General features: G+C 40.7%; 1 protein-coding gene across 1 annotated transcript in view; it reads left to right on the top strand.

The window, feature by feature from the left end:
• Positions 1-15405, top strand: part of DLEU7 (deleted in lymphocytic leukemia 7) — a 51413-nt gene extending 36008 nt beyond the window's left edge. Inside the window, 1 exon segment of the mRNA XM_059892318.1 lies at positions 14543-15405. Within this exon segment, the coding sequence (XP_059748301.1) occupies positions 14543-14749 (207 nt within the window). The 3' untranslated portion in view covers positions 14750-15405.
• Positions 15406-22264: the final 6859 nt, after the last annotated feature.

Here is a 22264-nt window from a genome sequence, read left to right as displayed (position 1 = left end):
GCCGCCCTCTGCTCTGGACTACAGCTCATGCCACTTGAGGTTAACACAGCTGCCACTTCTACTTGGTAATCCTTTTAACCCTCTCTACTTGACTTTTTGTCCTAAACATTTTCTATTCTCTGCAAACTTTCTTCATCCAAACCCCAGCCCTCTCACTCCTTTTCTGAGAAAATTGAGGCCATCTGACACAAATATCTTTCATTTTACCTAAAAGATTTCATTTCCAATTATCTTCTTTTTTGCCTCTAATAAAGAAAAACTGTGTGGTTCCCACCCTTGCCCACCCCCCAAATAAATTCTTTCTCTTAAGTGCTGGAGCAAATCTTTCCTCTACCCCTGGAGTTTTTTCTTTCAATTCTCTCCTCTCACCTTGTATTTTCCAATGCATTCCCTCTGCCAGTTCTCTTGATCCATAAATATGCTCAAATCTTCCCTCACTCACCCAACCCCTGGAGTCCTGGTCCCTTTCTTCTCCATCGCAAGCAAACATGCAGACTTCTGGGTTCATGCTGCCAGTGTTTTTAGAGGCATCCAGAGTCCTCATTAGGAACAAGGGATCTCAACTTGCTTGCAAACTGGACTCTGCTGTTCACATTCAGGGGAATAATGAGTTTCAGGGCTCCTGAGAACAGCCAGTGCTTTCAGAAGAGAGAGAAGTGGTTTCTCTGGATGATTTGTCTCCTGGCTAGCATCTTGCTTGGTTTATTGTTAGGAGAGAAGGCGGTATCTCAGTTTGGATTGTAGGGTAACGATTACAAAGCACTTAGACTCAAGGACATAGCAGTCTGTCTTTCCGGGGGGGCTGGTTATACAGACTTGGCATCATCATTACTAGTGTTGACTCAAGTGATTTGGATGCCTGTCTTCTATATTTTTAAATTAAGACCATGCAGGTTGATTCTGTACACCAGAATGGCTTCAGGAGGATTTGTGCTAAAGGAAACAACACTTGTGTGTCACTTAAAAGTGTGTGGAAATTTCCCCAACATCAGATCCATCCCACAGTGTTACTTGCCACAGAGAGGAGGAGGATGAACAGCACAGTGATCTGGTCCCATGGAGCATCTCAGATCTGCTCTGCTGCTTCCTGCTGTAGACTCTTGGCCAAGTCATTTAGCCTTCTTGTGCTTCAGTCTCCTCACCTGTAAAGTGGGAACAGTGGTATTTGACCTATAAAGGTTATTGAGATAATGCATATAAAGTCTTAGCTACTGGCTGCTCATGGTAAACTGCAATACTTTTGAACTTTTACTAGTGTTATTATTGACAGACTGATGCCTCAATCTTCTTTAGTAGTCTTTATTGACTATTGATTATTGTATTTCATTCTTGATATTGATGGATCTGACTTATAAACTCTGTATTTACTTTTCTGAGGTTGTTGACAAAAACAGTTAGAATGACCCAAAGACATTTCTAGGAAGTGACTTTCCAGAGGTCAGCATTAGTCCATGGCCAATGACTGACTGAGAGGTGTGACCACCGGGTGACTCGCCTATCAAACCACCAGAATTAAGGGACTGAAATTTCCAGGCATGAAAGGAGAGAAACCCGCACCACAATAATAATACATATCCTTATAGTAGTTTACTCTTTTCTTAGAGAAGCCAGCACTTCATATTCCTTTTGAGTATTTTGTTGTTGTTGTTTAGTCACTAAGTCATGTCCAACTCTTTGCAACCCCATGGACTGTATAGTCCAACAGGCTCCTCTGTCTATGGGATTCTCCAGGCAAGAATACTGGAGTGGGTTGCCATTTCCTCCTCTGGGGGGATTCTCCCGATCCAGGGAGCGAACCTACATCTCCTGCATTGGCAGGTGGATTCTTTACTGCTGAGAGACCAGGGAAGAAATCATCAAACTCATGTGAAAAAACAAAACAAAACATGAAGTGAGTCTTTTCATGGTGGATGAAAAAATGCTTAACAAAACTGAGTCTTGTTAAATTTGGTGGAGAAGATGGAGTTAACCAGTTTAATAAAAATTTACTATGGAAAAAAAAATTTACTATGGGAGGAAACTGAGGCTCAGAGGAATTTAGAGCTTTGCTCAAGAAGTGGTAGCCCATGATTCAAACGTGGCTTTGTCTGACTCTTTCGATTGATACCAGTCACAGTGCTGGACTTCCCTGGTGGCTCAGATGATGAAGTGTGTGCCTGCAATTCGAGAGACCCGGCTTCAATCCCTGGGTCAGGAAGATCTCCTGAAGAAGGAAATGGCAACCCACTCCAGTATTCTTGCCTGGAAAATCCCATGGATGGAGGAGCCTGGTAGGCAGTCCGTGGGGTCGCAAAGAGTTGGACATGACTGAGCGACTTCACTCTCACTTTCTTTTCACAGTGCTAGCTCATGGGGGTGTGGTGAACATCACACAGAAATCAAGTACCTGAGTGTGCACAGTTGAGAGGGCATGGTCGTACCTGCCGTGCATCTGCACACAGCTTGGGTCACAACAGTCAGGCTGTAACTAAGTATCTTAGCTTAGGTTGCCATAACAAAATGCCACAGACTGGGTGGCTTAAACTATAGCCATTTATTTTCTCACTGTTCTGGAGGTTGGGAAGTTTAAGAGCAAGTTTGGTTTCAGGGACTTTCTCTTCCTGGCTTGTAGATGGCCACCTTCTCACTGTGTCGTCGTGTGGTCTTTCCTCTGGGCGCAGGGCAAGATATCTCGTATGTCTCTTCCTATCCTTGTAAGGACACTAATCCTACTGGAGAAGGGGTATGGCCTAGTTTAACTTTAATTATCTTCCTAAAGATCTTATCTCTGAATAGAGTCAAACTGCAAGTTAGTTTTTCAACACATGAATTTTGGTGAAATACAGTTCAGTCCATAACACTGAATGACTTGTGTCTCCTTAAATCATGGTCAGCTTTGTTGTTGTTTGGTCACTAAGTCGTGTCTGACTCTTTGGAACCCCATGGACTGTAGCCCACCAGGCTCCTCTGTCTGTAGGATTCTCCAGGAGAGAATACTAGAGCAGGCTGCCGTTTCCTTCTCCAGGGGATCTTCCCAGACCAGGGATCGAACCTGTGTTTCCTGCATTGCAGAAGGATTCTTTACCACTGAGCCACTAGGGAAGTTCTCATGGTTACCTTACATAGTGACAGAAAGCCCAGAGAAGTGTGGGAAATCATTATCAAACTAGTAATACTAGCAAAGAGGCTTTAATACTGTCCATCCAAAGGGAGCATAGAAATGTGTGGAGCACCAGAAGGAAGCCAGTCTAGGATTTTAAAAACTGCTAAAAGTGACCAACCCATAGAGACCGTTAACTCAGCCAATCATGAAATCACTCTAATTGAGTTTTGTCTATCTTCCTTTGATAGTTGAAGACATTTATGGTTTCCAAGAGTTCTGTTCTGAAGCAAGTTTCATGGAAACTATGGTTGATGCCAGCTTTTGGAGGCAGAAAAACTTCCCTGCCTGCCTTTGCTCACTTGCCTATGAGCTCAACTTGCCTATGAATTCAACTAATTCTGGTACCAATAATTTCATCACGTTCAGTGGTTTGAGCTGGTTTTCTCATTCCACAGAGCAAGAGTAGTGGTTGTAAAACCGTTGGCTTTGGCTTCACAGTAATTGCTAAGGCTCTTTGCAAATTCTGTGTGAATATTGAGTTACTCAGAGGAAGACATTGATGATGAATGCTTTTTTCCCCTGTAAATATTGGTTAATAAAGCCAGTTTCTGCAAATTTGAGAATGGCGTCTTTACAAATTTCTAATATTCCAATTGAATAAGTAAATTCTCATGGTTATATTATTAGTAGCCATGGCCAGGGGAGTGCTCTTTATTTGGGACAAAATTGCATGTCTATGTCAGGAAAGGCTCAGTAGCAGCCCTAGAAGTAGCTTCGTTGTGGCTTTGTCTTTCCTTATAAGGTGAATGATGTGAAAACCAGGATGTAATATCTTTCCGAAATCAACATTTGGGGAAAGATATTGCAAGATGGCCCTAAAACAAAACTAAATACTTAAATGTGTAATGTCGTGTGGAAATGCGGCTGTGCTTCATTTTACGATTTTGGGGTTTGCCTTGTGAGCACACTTGAATCGAGTGCTTGTATCCATCACAAAGTGCTTTTCACTGGACTTTCCTAATGAAAATGGTACTGTACCCAAAGCAAATGCATAAGGAACCATAGTCACTTGTGAGCGTTTACACTGGGTACACCACAAGTAAAAATGTTTAATTTCCTGTGGACGATAGACTTTTTATGGTGACTGGCAGATACCGTGGTTCTTCATTGGGTGTTTTATTAATACACAGTTCGTATCTACTTGAGATTGACCTTGAGTTTAGGCAACTGGTGACTGTTCTGGGCCCTGTGAATTTGTGGTTTAAAGCCAGATACCAATGAACGAGGAGCAGCTGGGGCAATTTGTAGTATACTGTTCCTGATAGTGTGGTTTTCATAACATCCCTCTAAAATAGAGAAACAACAGTCCCATTTTACATGCGTATCCAATGTGGAGTACTCTGATGGGTCCAGGGGAGGGGTCCGTGTTCCCCTGTAGGGCCAGCCCCTGGGCAGCTTTAGTGGAGAGTGGTCGGCTGTCCAGGCCAAAGTTCACTAAGGTCAGGCCTTATCACAGAGAGCTGGGGAGAAGCTCTTTCATTAATGCTTTTTGCAGAAGATGCTAGGCATTGGGGAGAGTGGGAGGGAGAATGTGAGAAGAAACAAGCTTGTGGAGACCATTATAAGAGCAAGTAGCTCAAGACAGGACTGTTTTGGAAAGAACCAACTTATCTTAAAGCCAGAGGTGAAGGGAATATGAATTGATTTATAGTTTATGAAGATCTAGACATGATTTTGAAGGTGATGTGGTGGGGGGGGGTAAAAAAACCTTTGTGTATTGTTTAAAAGTTATCTGTATTATAGAATCTATAAAGTCATTTTTTATTTTTGACTTTATTATCCATTGGTGTTGGTTTCAGAAAACAAGCTTTGAAACTGACTCCTGTTGCCAGATTCTTTTTGCTTTCAAGCCTTTGGTTTTGATGGGAGTGTTTATTTTCAGTAAAAAGCTAAAAAGGAGCTTAGCTTTTCTTTCCTTTCTGGACTTTGCAGGTGCATTTTCAGTTGTTCAAAGGTTCCAGACGTGTGCATTCTTAATAAACACAGTGTATGATGCAGAGAAGCACACGTGGGGTGGATTTTGTAAGAGACCTCCCTGACACTGGGTGGGAGAGAACAGAGCAGAGGAAGGGAGAGCTCTGGCCAGGAGGTCTCTGATTAGCTAGGAGTTGGCTTTACATGGGCCGTGGAAGCTTCCATGCCTTGAATCCTTTCCAGATAACCAAGCCGTCTCAAATATGTTGCAGAGAAGAGGGCAGGACCAACGGGACAGTCTTCAGTTTGGATATGAGCACCGCCAATTTGAGCTTCGTAACGCTTATTTAACCTTAAGAAAAACAGCATGAATATAGCCAGAAAAGAAACATGTAACAATTCACAAGGAGACATTTTTGTTCCTCCCTTAAAGCTAGTTGGGCGCTCTTAGCTGGCTTCCACGGTGTCCCTGTTCACCCCACAGTGGCATCTGCAGCTCTGCCCCTCCCATTCACTGGTCCGTCTCCAGCACTGGATGGCGAGCTCTGCTCTCTGTCGCCCTGGCATCTGGCCCAGGCTCTGATGTGGGGTGAGTCTTTGATGAACACTTGAGTTTTGAGAGAGAGGTAAATTTCAGCTCTGCCACTTACTTGCTGTGTGATTTAGGGATGTCATTTAATTTCTCCAAGCAGCATTTCTTTTCATCTCTAATTCCTGGATGATTGTGAGGGCTGAGTGAAATATGGCGTATAAGGAGCCTCACTTGGAGCCTGGCGCCTAATAGGTGCTCAGGCTCATAGGCTTGACCAGTGTTCTTCAAATGCTGGTTTGCCATGCTCAGAAGTTCCAGGGACTTGACTGGCATTCAAGGCTTTCTGCACCAGCTTATTCTGAATAGGTAACATGATGCTCTGTTGTTTTTTCAGACTGATCTCCTCCCAGTCCCAGGCCCGACTTGGCTCCAGGTTTTCGCTGCTATTGAAACTGAGCAGGACACTACGGTCCTTGCCTCCACCCCCCACCGGCCCCTGACCTATGTTTGCCTTTTGTCTATGGAAAATTTTAGTCAAAGAATAAATTTAATCAGAGAAATGAGAAACATGGAAACAAAGAAAAAAGAGTCAAAAAAAAGAAAAGAAAAAAGAGTCAAAGGAGACTAAATGATAATAATGTAGTTATTAACAATAGTCAAGGACCTTTAGTTCTTTCTCAAGGGCTATAGATAATATTCTGAGCCATATCCTGTGAGCTGTCTCATAGATACTAAAACACGAGGTGCACAAGTTAACTACATGATGACCAGACTGAACTCAGGACATGAGCTGCCACAATTCCGAGAACTGACTGCAAAAAATGGGAACAAGTGGACCCTGGAACTGAAGAATAACTGTACCTAGATAACCAACATAATGCTGGTCAGACCCCTGATGACCAATTTGAAGATGACTGTCAGAGCTGACTGTGCTGTTCCTGCATGTAGCCCCCTCCCCACTTCTATCTATAAAAGCTGCACGCTGGTTGCCAATGCGGAAGGGTGGCGGAGTGGGAGTCGACTTTCCAGATGTCTGCCACCCTCCCCTCCCCAGTTGCCGGCCTCTGAAATAAAGCAGACTTTCCTTCCCACCAGTCTGGCCTGTTTATTGGCTTTTGAGCAGTAAGCAGCCAGACCACACACCTTTCAGTAACAGTATCATTCATTCTAATTCTGGGCCATCTCTTTCCTCTATGAGTCAAATACTGCTTTCCCCAACACCGTCTCTCTTATAGCAACTGTGCAGTCCTTCTCACCTACCATTTCGCTGATACCTCATCCAAATTTCCACTCCCTTCTACAAAGGCTGGCAGTAACCTGATAGTCTCAACCACTATTTTTTTTTTTTTTAATTGTAGTAGGAAGGAAAAAAAAAAAAAAACAAAGCGAAATTTACTGTTTTAAGGGTAGTGTTAAGTACATTCACATTTTTGTTCAGACAATCTTCATAGCTTTTTCGTCTTGCGCATCTTGCAAATTTTGGGCAATCACACATCAGGTATGCTATTGAAAGCATTTCCCCACAGAATGAACTGTGTACAATGTTTAGATCATGAGTCTATAAATGTCTGTTCTTCTGTAGGACTGGGTTTTTATGTTGGTTTTTTTTTTTTTTACCATATCCCTCACTCATCACATTTCGTTGGACGCTGGGAGATATGCCGTATGTGTGTGATTCCTTCTACTAAGTTATAAGCTCTTTAGAGGTCAAGTGCCATGTCTTATTGCCTTTTATCCAGTGTAGTAATAAGTCATGTATTACAGGCTAGGTACACATTTGAAATAAATTTAACAGATTTATTAACAGGCAAACAGACTGAGGCCATTGTCCCAGTAGATTAGTTGAGTCATGAGAGATTATCTCAACTCATTTTAAAATGTAAGTGCTGGCCATCGATTTGGACCACTGTAGCAATCAATACATTTCATATCCAAAATCTGAGATTACACAAGGCTTTAGACGTTCCAAAACCTGCTTTTTGATTGCTCAGCCACCATCGTGTTCTAATTCTGGCAAAGCGCTCAAAGCACCGTGTAGGATATTACGTCATTTCTGGAAGCATCTGGGACTTGCTAAATAAAAGCTGCTGGGAGGATGCCTTCTGTCATTGAGTGGAAAGCACCATAAGTGAAATCATCACTGATATTGATCATGTGAGTTTCTACTGAAAACCTATGTGCCATTTTATATGCTGTGTCTTTAAGGCTGTCACTGGTGCCCCTGCCTTCTGCAGGAGAGGTTGGGTTGGAGGTCATGGTTGTTGGATCCATAGTTGGCCTTCAGACCTTCCAGAAAGGAAGGGAAGCAACCACCTGTTTTATTTTTCCCTTCCTTGGCTTAAGAGTCCCATGGAAAGCCTATTCCTATTAATTTGTTTTCTTTGACTGTTAATATATTTGAGAAAGGATTAAATGGAAATACTGTACTAAAATAGTAAAATAAAGAGACTTTGCAAAGCTTGACAGAGATCTGAAGTTTACCTAGGGCCTCAGGGACCAGTATAGCTCAGCAGTGGAATTTTATTGTATGTATAACTTTCCCTAAAGATGCCTTCTTTGATTCTTTACAGTAAATGTGAAATTGGCTTCAGATTTTCAGCCTACAAATATGTTTTTAAAGGCATTTTAATCTTCTCTGGGTGATGAATGCCTTTGCAGACTGGGTAATAGGCACACGTCAGCACACATTTTGGTGGTTCCTTTTATTTTAAATTTCCTTTTGCACGTTGTCTTTGATCCTTCCACTTTGTACTTAGAGTTGGATTACTTCTATAAAGCAACTGGACAATTTCCCTTGATGTGGATCTTGGGAAAGCAGTCCAGAGTCATTTTTTCCCTCTGCTTTCTCATTTCCAAGCAACATGCTCCAGCAATATAGGTTACTCCAAAACCTGTGGGACAGATTATCTACAGGGCCCCTTAATACCTTCTGAGCAGAAAATAAATAAGCAACACACAAAGGCAGGGAAACAAGAATGCTTTAAGGAGAAAAGCATTCTAGAAGGGTGGTAACCTGTGAATACTCCTGAAGGTGACTATGCTGTGTTAGCCCACACGGAGTCCTGCTGCTGTTGTCTGCTGAATGGAATGAATGGACGTTTGTTTTGTTTCTTGGAGAATGTTTTCTAGTAAACACTTTGCCAGAAACCCAGGTTCTTCTCACCCAACAGAAAGAGTTTTTATTAGGGAGAAGAATAGCTTCCCTTTTCACACAGAATTAGGGGAAAAAAAAAAAAAAAAAAAACTAGCTCCTTGTCAAACTTTGTTCAACTTTTAGGTTTTTTTTTTTTTTTTTAATTATCTGTTTCTCTTAAGTTATTGCCTTGAATGCATAGCTCATGGATTTTCATTGGTTAAGTGGTTATTCTTTACTTCTATAAGCATTTAAGTCTATGCTTTTATCATCAGAGCTACATCCCACAAATTGTAATATGTTATTTCCATAATTGTTCAGTATGAAAAGGAGTAAATCAAGGCTATATATTATCAACCTGCTTATTTAACTTTTATGTAGAGTACATCACGCTAATTGCTGGGCTAGATGACTCACAAGCTGGAATCAAGATTGCCAGAAGAAATATCAACAACCTCAGATACGCAGATGATACCACTATAATGGCAGGAAGCAATGAGAAACTAAACTGCCTCTTGATGAAGGTGAAAGAGCAGAGTGAAAAAGCTGGCTTAACACTCAACATTCAAGAAACTAAGATCATGGCATTTGGTCCCATCACTTCATGACAAATAAATGGGGAAACAATGGAAACAGTGACAGACTATTTTCTTTGGCTCCAAAATCACTGCAGATGGTGACTGCAGCCATGAAATTAGAAGACACTTGCTCCTTGGAAGAAAAGCTATGACCAACCTAGATTGCACATTAAGAAACAGAGACATCACTTTACCAACAAAGGTCCATCTAGTCAAAACTATGGTTTTTCCAGTAATCATGTACAGATGTGAGAGCAGAACTGTAAAGGAGGCTGAAGGCCCAAGACTTGATGTTTTGAACTGTGGTGCTGGAGAAGACTCCTGAGAGTCCCTTGGACAGCAAGGAGATCAAACCAGTCAATCCTAAAGGAAATCAACCCTGAATATTCATTGGAAAGATTGACGCTGAAGCTTCAATATTTTGGCCATCGATGTGAAGAGCCAATTCAATGGAAAAGACTCTGATGCTGGGAAAAATTGAGGGCAAGAGGAGAAGTGGGCAACAGAGGATGAGATGGTTGGTTGGCATCACCGACTCAATGCACGTGAGTTTGTGCAAGACTCTGGGAGACAGTGAAGGACAGGGAAGCCTGGCATGCTGAAGTGCATGGGGTTGCAAAGAATTGGACAGGACTTAGCAACTGAAGAACAACAACAAATAGAGCATTTTAAAGTTTCAATTATTTTTTTCACTGACCCATGAGTTATTTAGAAGTGGATTTTTAAGTCATACTTGTTTGGGGAAGGTTATCTATATTATTGGTTTCTCATTTTTTTCCTTTCTGATTTGAATGATATAACCTTTGATATTAATTGAGATTTTTTTTTGTGGCATTACCATAAAGTCATAGGGCTTCTCTCATAGCTCAGTTGGTAAAGAATCTGCCTGCAATGCAGGAAACCCTGGTTCAATTCCTGGATTGGGAAGATCCCTTGGAGAAGAGAAAGGCTACCCACTCTAGTAGCTCAGATGGTGGCTCAGATGGTAAAGCGTCTGTCTACAATGTGAGAGACCTGGGTTCGAACCCTGGGTTGGGAAGATTCCCTGGAGAAGGAAATGGCAACCCACTCCAGTACTCTTGCCCTGAAAATCCCATGGATGGAGGAGCTTGAAGCAGGCTACTATCCATGGGGTCGCAAAGAGCTGGGCACGACTGAGCGACTTCACTTTCACCCACTCCAGTCTTCTGGCCTGGAGAATTCCATGGACTGTATAGTCCATGGGGTCTCAAAGAGTCGGACACAACTGAGCGACTTTCACTTTCATCTTTCATAAGTAATCCATAGATGTTTGAGAATAACATATATTTGCTTGTCTCCATTAGACCAAGCTTATGATTAGAAAAGATTTTCAGTCTTTTCTCTCTAGGCTGATTGTCCTGTTGTCTGATCAGTTTCTGAGAAAGATGAGTTAAAATTAGTCTTTATGTCTGTGGATTGAGTGTAAGGTGAGGTTATCATATTAGACACACACAAGTACAAAACTGTCTTCTTGGGCAATAGTCCATGTTGCAGTTTATTTTATCCCTAAAAATGATTTTTCCGGATTTATTTTTACTTTGCTTGATATATATTTAGTATCCCTTTACTTTCAATCTTGGATGTTTTTAGTTTTAAATGTTTTGCTTGTAGCATTCAGATAAAATTTGAATATCCAACCTGGGAACCACTGTATTTCAAAAAGTGACTTATTTGGTGCTTTTTCATTTGGTGTATAGGTGATTTGCTGTGTTGCTCCAATCTCTGCTGTACAGCAAAACGACTCCATTTTACACATACATACATTCTTTTCTATATTCTTTTCCATTATGGTTTATCACAGGATGTTGAATGCAGTTCCCTGAGCTCTACAGTAGGACCTTGTTGTTTATCCATCCTATATATAATGGTTTGCATCTACCTACCCCAAACCCCCAGACCATCATTCTACCCTGCCGCCCACAACCCTGGCAGCCACGAGTCTCTTCCCTACGTCTGAGTCTGCTTCTGTTTTGTAGATAGGTTTATTTGTGCCACATTTTAGTTTCTATTCATCTTGCTTTATGTTTGAATCCTTTATTTCTCCGTTTTTACCTTCTATCAGTAGGATCAATAAAGTTTCGATATATCTTTTCCCTCTGCTGACTCTGAAATATTATGTACTATTTCTATACTTGAAAAAAATTTGTATACCACAGAAGGTTTCCCATGGACAGAAACTCCAGTACTGTTATCTTCTGGACATGGTCGAAGTCTGCTGCAGCCACAGGAAAGGGGCCTCAAAGCCTGGGATGCTTTACTCGGTCTGGGAAGGGGCATCTGAACACTACTGCTCCATCCTGCGTGGCACCACTTTTCTGGCCTCGTATTTCTCTGCTTTTAACAATGATCCTTACATTTCTCACAGGCATACTTAACAAGCCTAAAACTGATCACCTTTGCCACTTTCGTCTTCAATGATGCAATGCCTTAGAACGCCACCGCATCCTACACGGGACTGCACCTCAGTGTTTTACAACCGTCTTGCTTTCGTGAAACCCAAGTTGTTAAAATTTTTGTTTTGATTAACCAAATCTTTAGATTTATGCTGTGTTTGTAAGTTTCTTTGTTCACTGTTGCGTCTTACATCTCTTTCTCTGAATTTCCTCTTTCTGAATTATATCTTTAAGAAGACCTGACAGTGAATGTCTACTGTGATAATTCCTTTTGTGCTTTGAAATGAATGCACGTTTATTTTGCCTTGAGATTTAAATGGTAGTTCAGTGGAATTAAAAAAAAATCTTGGTGGACAGTTATTTGAAGAATTTGTTATCTTCAATTGTTGTGGCTTAGAAGTTGGCTGGAACTTAGCTGTTTGGTTATCCAGACTGAGTGCCATCTTTTTCCTATATGGTTGCTTTTAAGAGCAGTTTTACCTTAATGAGTTTAGATTTGCATCTCATTTACCTTTTTCTGCTCAAAGCTTGTTTTGTTTCCCGAATCTTAGGATTCACATTTTGAATCAATTTGGAATAATTTTTATCCATTATTCTCTTTGACCACTGCTTCTCTCTCGTTCTTTCTTCTCTCTCCTGAAAATGTATTTGTCATACTTTGTCATTCTGTCGTCTATGTCAGTTAACTTCTCATATTTCCCAAGTCTTTATTTTGTATTCTGGATAATTTTCTCAAACTTATCATCCACTTTACTAATCTTCTCCTCAGCTGTGTTTATTAATGTGTTTCCCATTGAGTTTTTTAATTTGTCGTGATAGTTGTCATTTCCAGAAGTGGGATTAGTTTCTTTTTCAACCTTGTTTTTTCTTGGGAGTTTTTTCTGACTTTTTTCTTTTATATCTTTAACCGTGATACATATATTTTGTAATTTATACCTGAAATTCTTGGAGTCTAATTCTGCCCTGCATTATATATACTATATCAGGGTGGACTGTACTTTAAATTTCATATTTTAAGTTTGTCTTCAATAGATTTTCTGGCAGTACTATTGTGGGGCATGGGTTGTGAACAGGTTTCTGTGGAATAGGCTTTTGTTTGCTTTTGCCGTGTGTCCATGGATATTTCAGACCAGTTCCAATTTTTAAATTAACTTCTTGGCATGAGTGCTCTACGAACATGTATATGGTATAGAGGGCAACTCCAAACGGGAACTACTGTATGTACAGGTCTGCCGTTGCACATTCATAAGGACAACTTTACCTTCTACCCCAAACCCAGCTCAAGAGAAACCAACTTTCTCTTCTTGATAGGTATTGGCACGCAGCTAAAGTAATTTGCCTTTCTTTTATAATTGGCCCTTGGAAGTTTCCATTACTCCCTTGCAAGCTCAGAAAGGATGTTTGTTCTACTGCTTAGAATTTAGTAGCAAGACCGTATAGGGAAACTGTATGTGCCAAGTGACAGAACCAGAAGTCTGGGCGGAGTCATTTTCATGTACATTTGAGTCTTGAAGGATAGGGTTAGAGGTGCTCGCCCTCCAAGCAGTCAGAAATCTGTGTATAATTTTATAGCTGGCCCTCCAGCTCCAGGGTTCCAAATCCATGGGTTCAACTAACTATGGATAGTGTGAAAGTGTTAGTCGCTCAGTCATGGCAACCCCATGGACTGTGGCCTGCCAGGCTTCTCTGTCCATGGAATTCTCCAGGCAAGAATACTAGAGTGGGTAGCCATTCCCTTCTCCAGAGGCCCTTTCTGACCCAGGGTCGAATGTGGGTCTCCTGCATTACAGGCAGACTTTTACTGTCTGAACCTCTAGTACTGTAGTTCATATTTATTGGAAAAAATCTGCATATAAATGTATCTGTGCAGTTCAATCTTGTGCTGTTTGAGTCAACTGTATTTAAAATAAAACATATAGTCAACATTATCTCTGATGGGGAATAATTTCCGTGTACCGTTTACATGCAATGGATTTTAGAATGTGAAATATTTGAAAATTAAAGATCTATTTAATTAGTTCATTCTTTAAAACTACTTGTGAACTCTTTCTAGATTTGCATCAAATATTTCTTGGGACCATGTTCATTAAATACCAAATCCTGTTTTTGGAATCTTGAAGATAGTAATTGTGGAATAAAAGGAACAGAGTCTATCTGTGTATTCATCAAAGCTCTTTTAAGAACAAATAAGAGAAATTCACTCCAGTATTCTTGCCTGGAGAATCCCATGGACAGAGGAGCCTGGCAGGCTACAGTCCAGAGAGTTGCAAAGAGTTGGACATGACTAAAGCAACTTAGCACACATGAGAAATTCAACTCCAAATGGCTTAAGTAGAAAGAAATATTTATTGATTCAGATAGCTAAAAAATCCTGGGATTTATTGTCCAAGCACAGATAGATTGACATGCTCAGAAAATGTAATTGAAGTCAGTCCCTTTTAATCTCTTGTTTCTACTTTTTTTTTTTAATGTGTTGGCTTTACTTTCATTTGAATTCTGTCCTTATGGTAGCAAGATGTTTTCCAACAGCTCCAGTTAAATAGAAATTCTCTTTCCCAGTTGAGCAATCTCCTGGGCCTGTGGCTTGCTGATCCATCTTAGGTCATCTGCCCATCCCTGGTCAATCGAAGTGGCTGAGGGATGATGTGCTCTGATTGACCTTGCCCCTGGAGTTGTGGAGTAGGGTTAGCTTTGGTCAAACTATGTGGGCTGAGAATGGAGGAAAATGATGCTCTGAGAAGAAAATTGAGATTCTGTTATCAGAAAAGATGGGAGTGAAAACTGTCCTCTGTAACCTAATTGCTTGTTTGTGTTTGCTCTTCACTTCAGGACAGTGTTGAGTTTAGAAACATCTGCAGTCATTTGGCTGTACAAACTGAAGGACAGCAGTTTGACAGAGATTTGAATGCTGCCCATCAGTGTTTGAAAACAATAATCAAGAAGCTGACTCAGTCACTTGCTAATATTCCTTATGATGCCCACATGGTAGCCTGTGCTTCCTGGAGACAGATCTTACAGAATCTCCCCAACATATGAGTGTTCAAGATGCTGGAATTAAAACAACAGTGAGCACTGCTTAGAGAACTGGATACCTTAGTTCCCGAGTAAATCAGCAGACAGTGGATGCTTTTATTCCAGTGAGGAGACACTTGATAGCATACATAGCAATCTGACCAGCGGCATTTGTGCCCTTTGGAATTACTGCATGTTGGTGAAAATTTTTTAAAGCAGTAGTTCACATTTTTAAGTGTGCTAACACGTGTGCTGACTTTTTGATTGAAATACATTCCACTTTGTGGAGCTAATTAGATTATATATGTATATACACTTATGAATCTATATTAAATATTAATTTTAATTGAATGACATCTTTAATCTATATTTGTATTAATGGAGGCCTATGAGGTTTAATGGGGCTTCCCTGATAGCTCAGTGGTAAAGAATTCACCTGCAGTGCAGGAGATGCAGTACACACAGGTTCGATCCCTGGGTCAGGAAGATCCCTGGAGAAGGAAATGTCAACCCACTCCAGTATTCTTGCCTGAAGAATCCCAAGGACAGAGGAGCCTGGCAGGCTATAGTCCATGGGGTCCCAAAGAGTTGGACACGACTGAAGTGACTGAGCACACATGGGGTTTAATATAGTTATTTGTATGATTAAAGCGCCATGGTTCTTAACATTATTTTGAATAAACTGAATGTTTGATAATTGATATGTCCTACTTACTGAACACTTCATTTTATGTTATGAAAATGATCTTTGAAAGTTGTAGGACTACAAACATGTGTCAGTAATTGAGTTCCAATCCTGGCATGAATAACTTGCTGTCGGGCAGGGGAGAGCTGCTTCTAAAACTTGTGCTTTCATATACTGGTTTCTAAATTTGAAACAATAATGAGCTATGACGTACCGAGACGATATAGCATGTAAATACAAAGTACAGTATTATTAAAGTCTCATGTGAAAACATCTAGCTCCTCGTGCTCTTCCTAAACATTCCCATTGAAGCAGGAAATTCTGGTGAAAAAAAGGAGGGAGTGGATATACTAGCAAGTTTCCCTAAACATTTAGACCTAGGAAAAGAGAGTGACTTTTTTTGCAACAACAATGATCTGTACACGTGTTGCCGTTGCTGTTTAGTCGCTCAGTCGTGTCCGACTCTTTGCGACCCCGTGGACCGTAGCCCTCAGGCTCCTCTGTCCGTGGGATTCCCCAGGCAAGAGTACTGGAGTGGGTTGCCATTTCGTTCTCCAGGGATCTTCCCAACCCAGGGATGGAACCAGCATCTCCTGCTTGGCGTTGAGTCACCTGGGAAGCCCCCTGCATGTGCTTAGGGAAAACTAAGTTTTCCATTTTTTAATGGTGACTGTATTGAGAACAAAAGTAAATTGAAATGCTGCTTTTCTCTTCAAGTTTTAGCAGAAACGGCTTTAGATTAAAAAAAAAAGAGTGTAATGTATACATGTAACTTATTTTCTGAAGGAATTGTAAACTGGGTTTGTATGGTAAGACTATATCTAGCCCCTCTGCCCGTGGTGTTTCTCAGGCAAGAATACTGGAGTGGGTTGTCATTTCCTTCTCCAGGGGATCTTCCCAACCCAGGGATCAAACCTGGGTCTCCTGCATTGCTGGCAGATTCTTTACCGTCTGAGCCACTAGGGAAGCCCCGTTTAAAAAATTAGGTGATAGTAATAATCAGAGCCTTCACAGGGTGAGCTGCCGGTTGACATCTGGGTTTTGGACTCCTCGTCCCCAGAACTGTGAGAATACAGTTTTGCTGCTCTAAAGCTCCCAGTTTGTAATAACTTGTTGCAGCAGTCATAAGAAATGAATACACCTGCCTTTCCCCACTGGCATATAAACGCCGGGATGTCGTGCATGGCGATATCTCCAGTGCTGCACAAGCCTGGTACGGAGCCGCAGCCCCGTAAATGTCTGATGAATGAAGACATACAAGTCACGTGGTTAGTCCTTTCAGCTGCTTTGTTTGTGCTTTCATGGAGGAGTTTGATTTCTCCAGAAATCCCCCAAGTCTTATGCATCTTTTGGTAAATATCTAAATTCAAAGAAAAAAGTTAAAATGAGGTGAAAGTTGCTCAGTCGTGTCTGACTCTTTGTGACCCCATAGACTGTAGCCCACCACACTCCTCTGTCCATGGAATTCTCCAGGCAAGAATACTGGAGTGGAAAGCCATTCCCTTCTCCAGGGGATTTTCCCGACCCAGGGATTGAACCCAGGCAGATTCCTTACTATCTGAGAAAAAAGTTAAAAGGACAGTATTAACGGTTAAAACAATCAGCACATTTTGATCAGGTGTTGAGTTTAAAAATTATGCAGCTATCATTAAATAAATGGTTAATAACTATGATGATCACCATTAATAACTATGATGGCATCACGGATTCAATGGACATGAACTTGGGCAAACTCTGGAAGATAGTGAAGGACAGGGAAGCCTGGAGTGCTGCAGTCCATGAGGTTGTGAAGAGTCAGACATGACGTGGTGACTGAACAACAAAAGAACAACCAGGATGATCATCTTAATAGTGACTGGGCCAGCCTAGGACACTCAGAAGAGTAGGGTCTTTACCCTAAAGCTGCATAAAAGTGCCTTTAAAGGCACATTTTAAAACTTTATTATTGTGGACTATTTTCTTCTACAGCCATGGCACCATCATCATGCTTAATAGAAGTTTCTACATTTTTGTGGTTCCGGCAAAATTTGGGGGACACTTGGCCATCTTGGAGCCAGGCTCTGTGTGTGTGTGTGTGTGTGTGTGTGTGTGTGTCTCATTTCATACCATATAGCACCTTGAACAAGAGTGACACTTGCATCAGGACTGTTTGAGGGTATCTTCATAATACTGAGAAAAATTTGAGTCATCTGATAATTTCTTTGTTGGATTTCCTTAGATACTGAACCCTCCCATTCCCCTGGACTCTTATGTTTGTATGCTCTTTAGCAATAGATTTCTGGAAGCATATTTGCTTGTGGAATAAAAATAGGGGCCATGTTGAGGACTTTAAGCAGAGCTGGGCAGACAAGTGACAAGGTTATACCTGCAATGCTTTCTCTTGTCCCTAGATACTCTCCTCACTCTTTTCTTTGCTTTTCTGGAAGCTCTGCCAGGTACCAGATTGGCCTGATCCTACAGCGTTTTGACCACACGCCTTATGCTCGTATAGAAGCTATCTTCATGTTCCTCTGGCTGTGTTTTTTTTCTTTGGCCTCCTCAGGATCAGTTCTCTTCTCTCATTTAACTGCTCTTACTCTTCTTACAGCTTCTCCCCAAAGTGGGTTAGTTTCCTTGGTTTAAATGAAGGCCACTAAAGAGTAGGAAATCATTCAGTTACTTGCTCTGTGCAGAACGCAAGACTATAAGAATCACATCTTTCACGTCCAAAGAGTCTCTGAAACAGTTGGCCCCATTCTCCATTGTTCCTCATGTTCTGATTCCAGATACTTATGCAGTAAATCTATCTCAGAGGAGTGTCAGTTCTGTGGATTCACGAGTTCCAAAACACATTAAATTCAGCAGAACTTTGAATAAGAGGTATTCTGTATAATCTGGGTATCCGCATCAAGGATCCCAGTGTTCCTTTCTACAGCCAAAAAATTACCACCGTCCTGGTTTCACTTAGCTCACATCAGAACCGAAAGTCGAGGCTGTGGTAGTCCTGGTGTATGTTACCAGAGAGCTTGCTTCTATCTGATGCCTTCTGTGCTGCTGCGCTCAATGGAAGTGATATTTAAAGTTGAGCCCTGGTTTATAAATTTCTATTCTTATAGACAAGTTCATACTTACTCCACACTTACAGTCATAAGTCAGGAGACACTTTCAAGGTTGACAGGAATCTTTCCCAGGACAGAAGTAACACTAATTTGTTCCTCTTGCCTGGATAAAGACTTCGTTATCATCATGGCTTCATTTTCTTTTTCCTTAAGGAAGCATTATGAAATGTCTCTGGAGTGTAGAGGGTATCTGATGGAAAAATAAATTCACAGGGATCTGAGAAACATGTGGCCAAAGACAGTGTTGGCTTAAGTTGTTACAGAGAGAAGAGATGAGGTTACATAAATGCCCTTCCCTTTCCTGCCTGTGTAATCTAGTTCTAGATGTAATGGAGGCATATAGGGTCGCAGCACATGCTTAGAACGTGTGTGTGTGTGTGTGTGTGTGTGTGTGTGTGTGTATCTGGGCCAGAGGAAGGGAGGTCAGGGGAGGAAGAATACCTGGGCCTGGTGTTATAAGCCTAAACACAAAGAAAGCAGTGGGGTAATTTGGAAGATGAAGAAGTCATCAAATGAATTTGATTGGTTTATTGATTTGATCAAATCCCTTTCATGCCGTTTGATTATCTGCATATAGTTGATGTGACAGCTATTTTATACACAGTCTCACTGTCCTCAAAATCTGTCTCCATCTCCTCTCACCTCTCAGCCTCTTGCTAGGTCTTGGACCATCATGCATAGATTTTGAGGTCAAAGGAACTCATAAAGTTATTAACTGTATAATGTTTTGTATCTAAACATTCTCATATATAACTAAAGTTAAGAGCTATTGGTCTTTGATTCTTGTCTCTCGATTTTTCTTGGGTTTCCTTGCCTCTCTTAGAGTCCCAGTTAAATAATTGTTAGACATCTATTTCCTGTGTAACTCAGAATTGAACTAAATGTGTATATAGTAGGAAGACTGTTTACACTCACATAGGGTGAATAGTCATACTTAGAATGTGAATAAAGCTCTTCTATCCATTTTCCTGTCTGCTGGCAATTTTGATCGTAGGACAAAAAGAATAAGATAAACTTTGTTGATGCAATTTTCTTCACACTTCTGTTTGATTAAAATTAAATAGTTGATACAATACCTATACTACCCTACATTATGAAATTCTATGCTTTTTTTGGTAGCTTCAAGAATATTTCCTGTTTTGAAATTAAATTTTTGAATTTTCCATTAAAAAGGTAGCTTTGCTGTTTTTCAAATATCAGGAGTGCTTAAGTTAATAGGGCTGGAATTACTGCCATGAGAATGTTGTTCTGCTCCTGTTCCCAGGTCTTGCTTCTTCTGGAAGAAATATTGCAATGTCAAGTCACAAACATTCACAAACTTAGGTGCAGCCTAAGGAAATGGCAACCCACTCCAGTATTCTTGCCTGGAGTATCCCATGGATGGAGGAGCCTTGTGGGCTACAGTCCATGGGGTCGCAAAGAGTCGGACACAACTGAGCGACTTCACTTTCTCTTTCTAAGTGGGTCCATGGGCTTATTTACTTCAAATTTAGCCAAAGGATCAATAAATATACGTTCTTATCTAACTTGGGCCTAACTCTAGTGCAAATCACCATCTAGTCTAGATGCAAGAGACAATGGGTCCATTGTTTCCAGGTGTTTTGATGACTGAAACGGCTCAATAGTTGATCTAATTAGTATGGAAATTATAGGAAGAGAGTTGACAACAAATCCAATCAATTTAGCAGGAGTGTGTGTGTGCGTGTGTGTGTGTGTGCGTGTGTGTGCGTGATTTCCTGTATCAATAAACATGTGATTTCCAAGTGTCCCCTCACACTTTTCTTTACCCATTTCAGTAGTTTAATATCGATAGGTTGAAAAGATCTTTGAGTGGAGGTATTTTTCTATTAACAATGCGTGCAGGCTAAGTTGCTTCACTCGTGTCCGACTCTTCACAACCGTATGTACTGTAGTGCGCCAGGATCCTTTGTCCCTGGGATTCTTCAGGCAAGAATAGTGGAGTGGGTTACCATACCCTCCTCCAGGAGACCTTCCCGACCCAGGGATTGAACCCATATCTCTTGTGGCTCCTGCACTTCAGGTGGATTCTTTACCACTGAGCCACCAGGGAAGCTCTCTATTAATAATGAGAGTGAAAGTGAAGTCGCTCAGTTGTGTTGACTCTTTGCGACCCCATGGACTGTAGCCTACCATGTTCCTCCGTCCATGGGATTTTTCAGGCAAGGGTACTACAGTGGGTATCCATAAAAACAAGAAATTCCAGGATGACACCCACTGAAAGTAATGATTACATACCTAACATGTTCCTAAATGGGATTTTTGAGTACTAGTTATCCATCATAATTTTCCAGAGGTCTTTTCATTAAAGGTTTTAAAACTGTTCATTGCAAATAAATGAGTTTCTGGGAAAATGAAGGTGGGCCTTGGTAAAGCAGTAAAACTAGTGAAGAATAGAGTTTGCCAAGTAAAATGCTCAGGGGCTTTTATATGTATCCCAATAACTTGTTACATATGCATCTACTTATTTTTAACCTTTTATTTTAAAATAATTATAAATTAATATATTATTCAAAGACTGTAGATTCATATAGGAAGTTGCTAAATATATTGCACGGTGTCCCATAAACTCTTCACTCAGTTTTCCCCATGGTGAAATCTTATATGACTATAGAAAAACTATGTCATGCTATAATTCCAGATTTTGTGATGCTTACAATGTTTTCCAATTTTTTGGTAACATTCTTAACATTCTCTCTTCCTAAATAATACTTTTTGGCTTAAAAAAATAGCAAAAGCAGGAAACTGACATTGGTACTGTAACCAGTACCAGATTACAAACATTATTCAGTTTTTATCAGTCTCTACATGTACTGTCGTGTCCAGTAGTAGTTAGTAGTCCTATGGAATTTGATTCTAAGTAGAGATTTCTGTAACCACTACAGTCAAAACAGAACTGTTCCAAGACCTGTACTCTGAAAACTATAAGACACTGTAAGAGGAAAGAAATCATGACACAAACATATGAAAAGATATATCATGTTCTTAGATCGTAAGAATCAATATTGTCAAAATGATTATACTACCCAAGGTGATCGACAGATTCAATGCAATCCCTATCAAATTACCAATGCCATTTTCTGCAGATCTAGAACAAAAATCTTCAAGTTTGTGTGGAAACATAAAAGATCCCAAATAGCCAAATCTATCTTGAGAAACAAAAATGGAGCTCTAGGAATCAGGCTCCCTGATTTCAGACTATACTATAAGGCATAGTAATCAAAACGATGTTGCACTGGCACAAAGATGGACTTACAGTGGAATAGGACAGAAAGCTCAGAAATAAACCCCTGAGCCTATGGTCAATTATGGCATCCAGTCCCATCACTTCATGGCAAACAGAAGGGGGAAAAGTGGGAATAGTGACAGATTTTATTTCCTTGGGCTCCAAAATCACTGTGGATGGTGACTGCAGCCAAAAAATTAAAAGATACTTGCTCCTTGGAAGAAAAGCTATGACAAACCTAGACAATGTATTAAAAAAACAGAGACATTACTTTGCCAACAAAGGTCCGTATAGTCAAAGCTACAGTTTTTCCACTAGTCATGTATGGATGTGAGAGTTGGAGCATAAAGAAGGCTGAGCATCAAAGAATTGATGTTTTTGAACTGTGTAGTTGAAGAAGACTCCTGAGAGTCCCTTGGACAGCAAGGAGATCAAACCAATCAATCCTAAAGGAAATCAACCCTGAATATTCATTGGAAGGACTGATGCTGAAGCAGAAGCTCCAATATTTT

This window comes from Bos taurus, chromosome 12 (assembly GCF_002263795.3).
Source record: "Bos taurus isolate L1 Dominette 01449 registration number 42190680 breed Hereford chromosome 12, ARS-UCD2.0, whole genome shotgun sequence".
NCBI classification, from domain to species: Eukaryota; Metazoa; Chordata; class Mammalia; order Artiodactyla; family Bovidae; genus Bos; species Bos taurus.
Note: the sequence above shows the minus strand (reverse complement) of the source record. Positions and strands in the feature narration are given on the sequence as shown.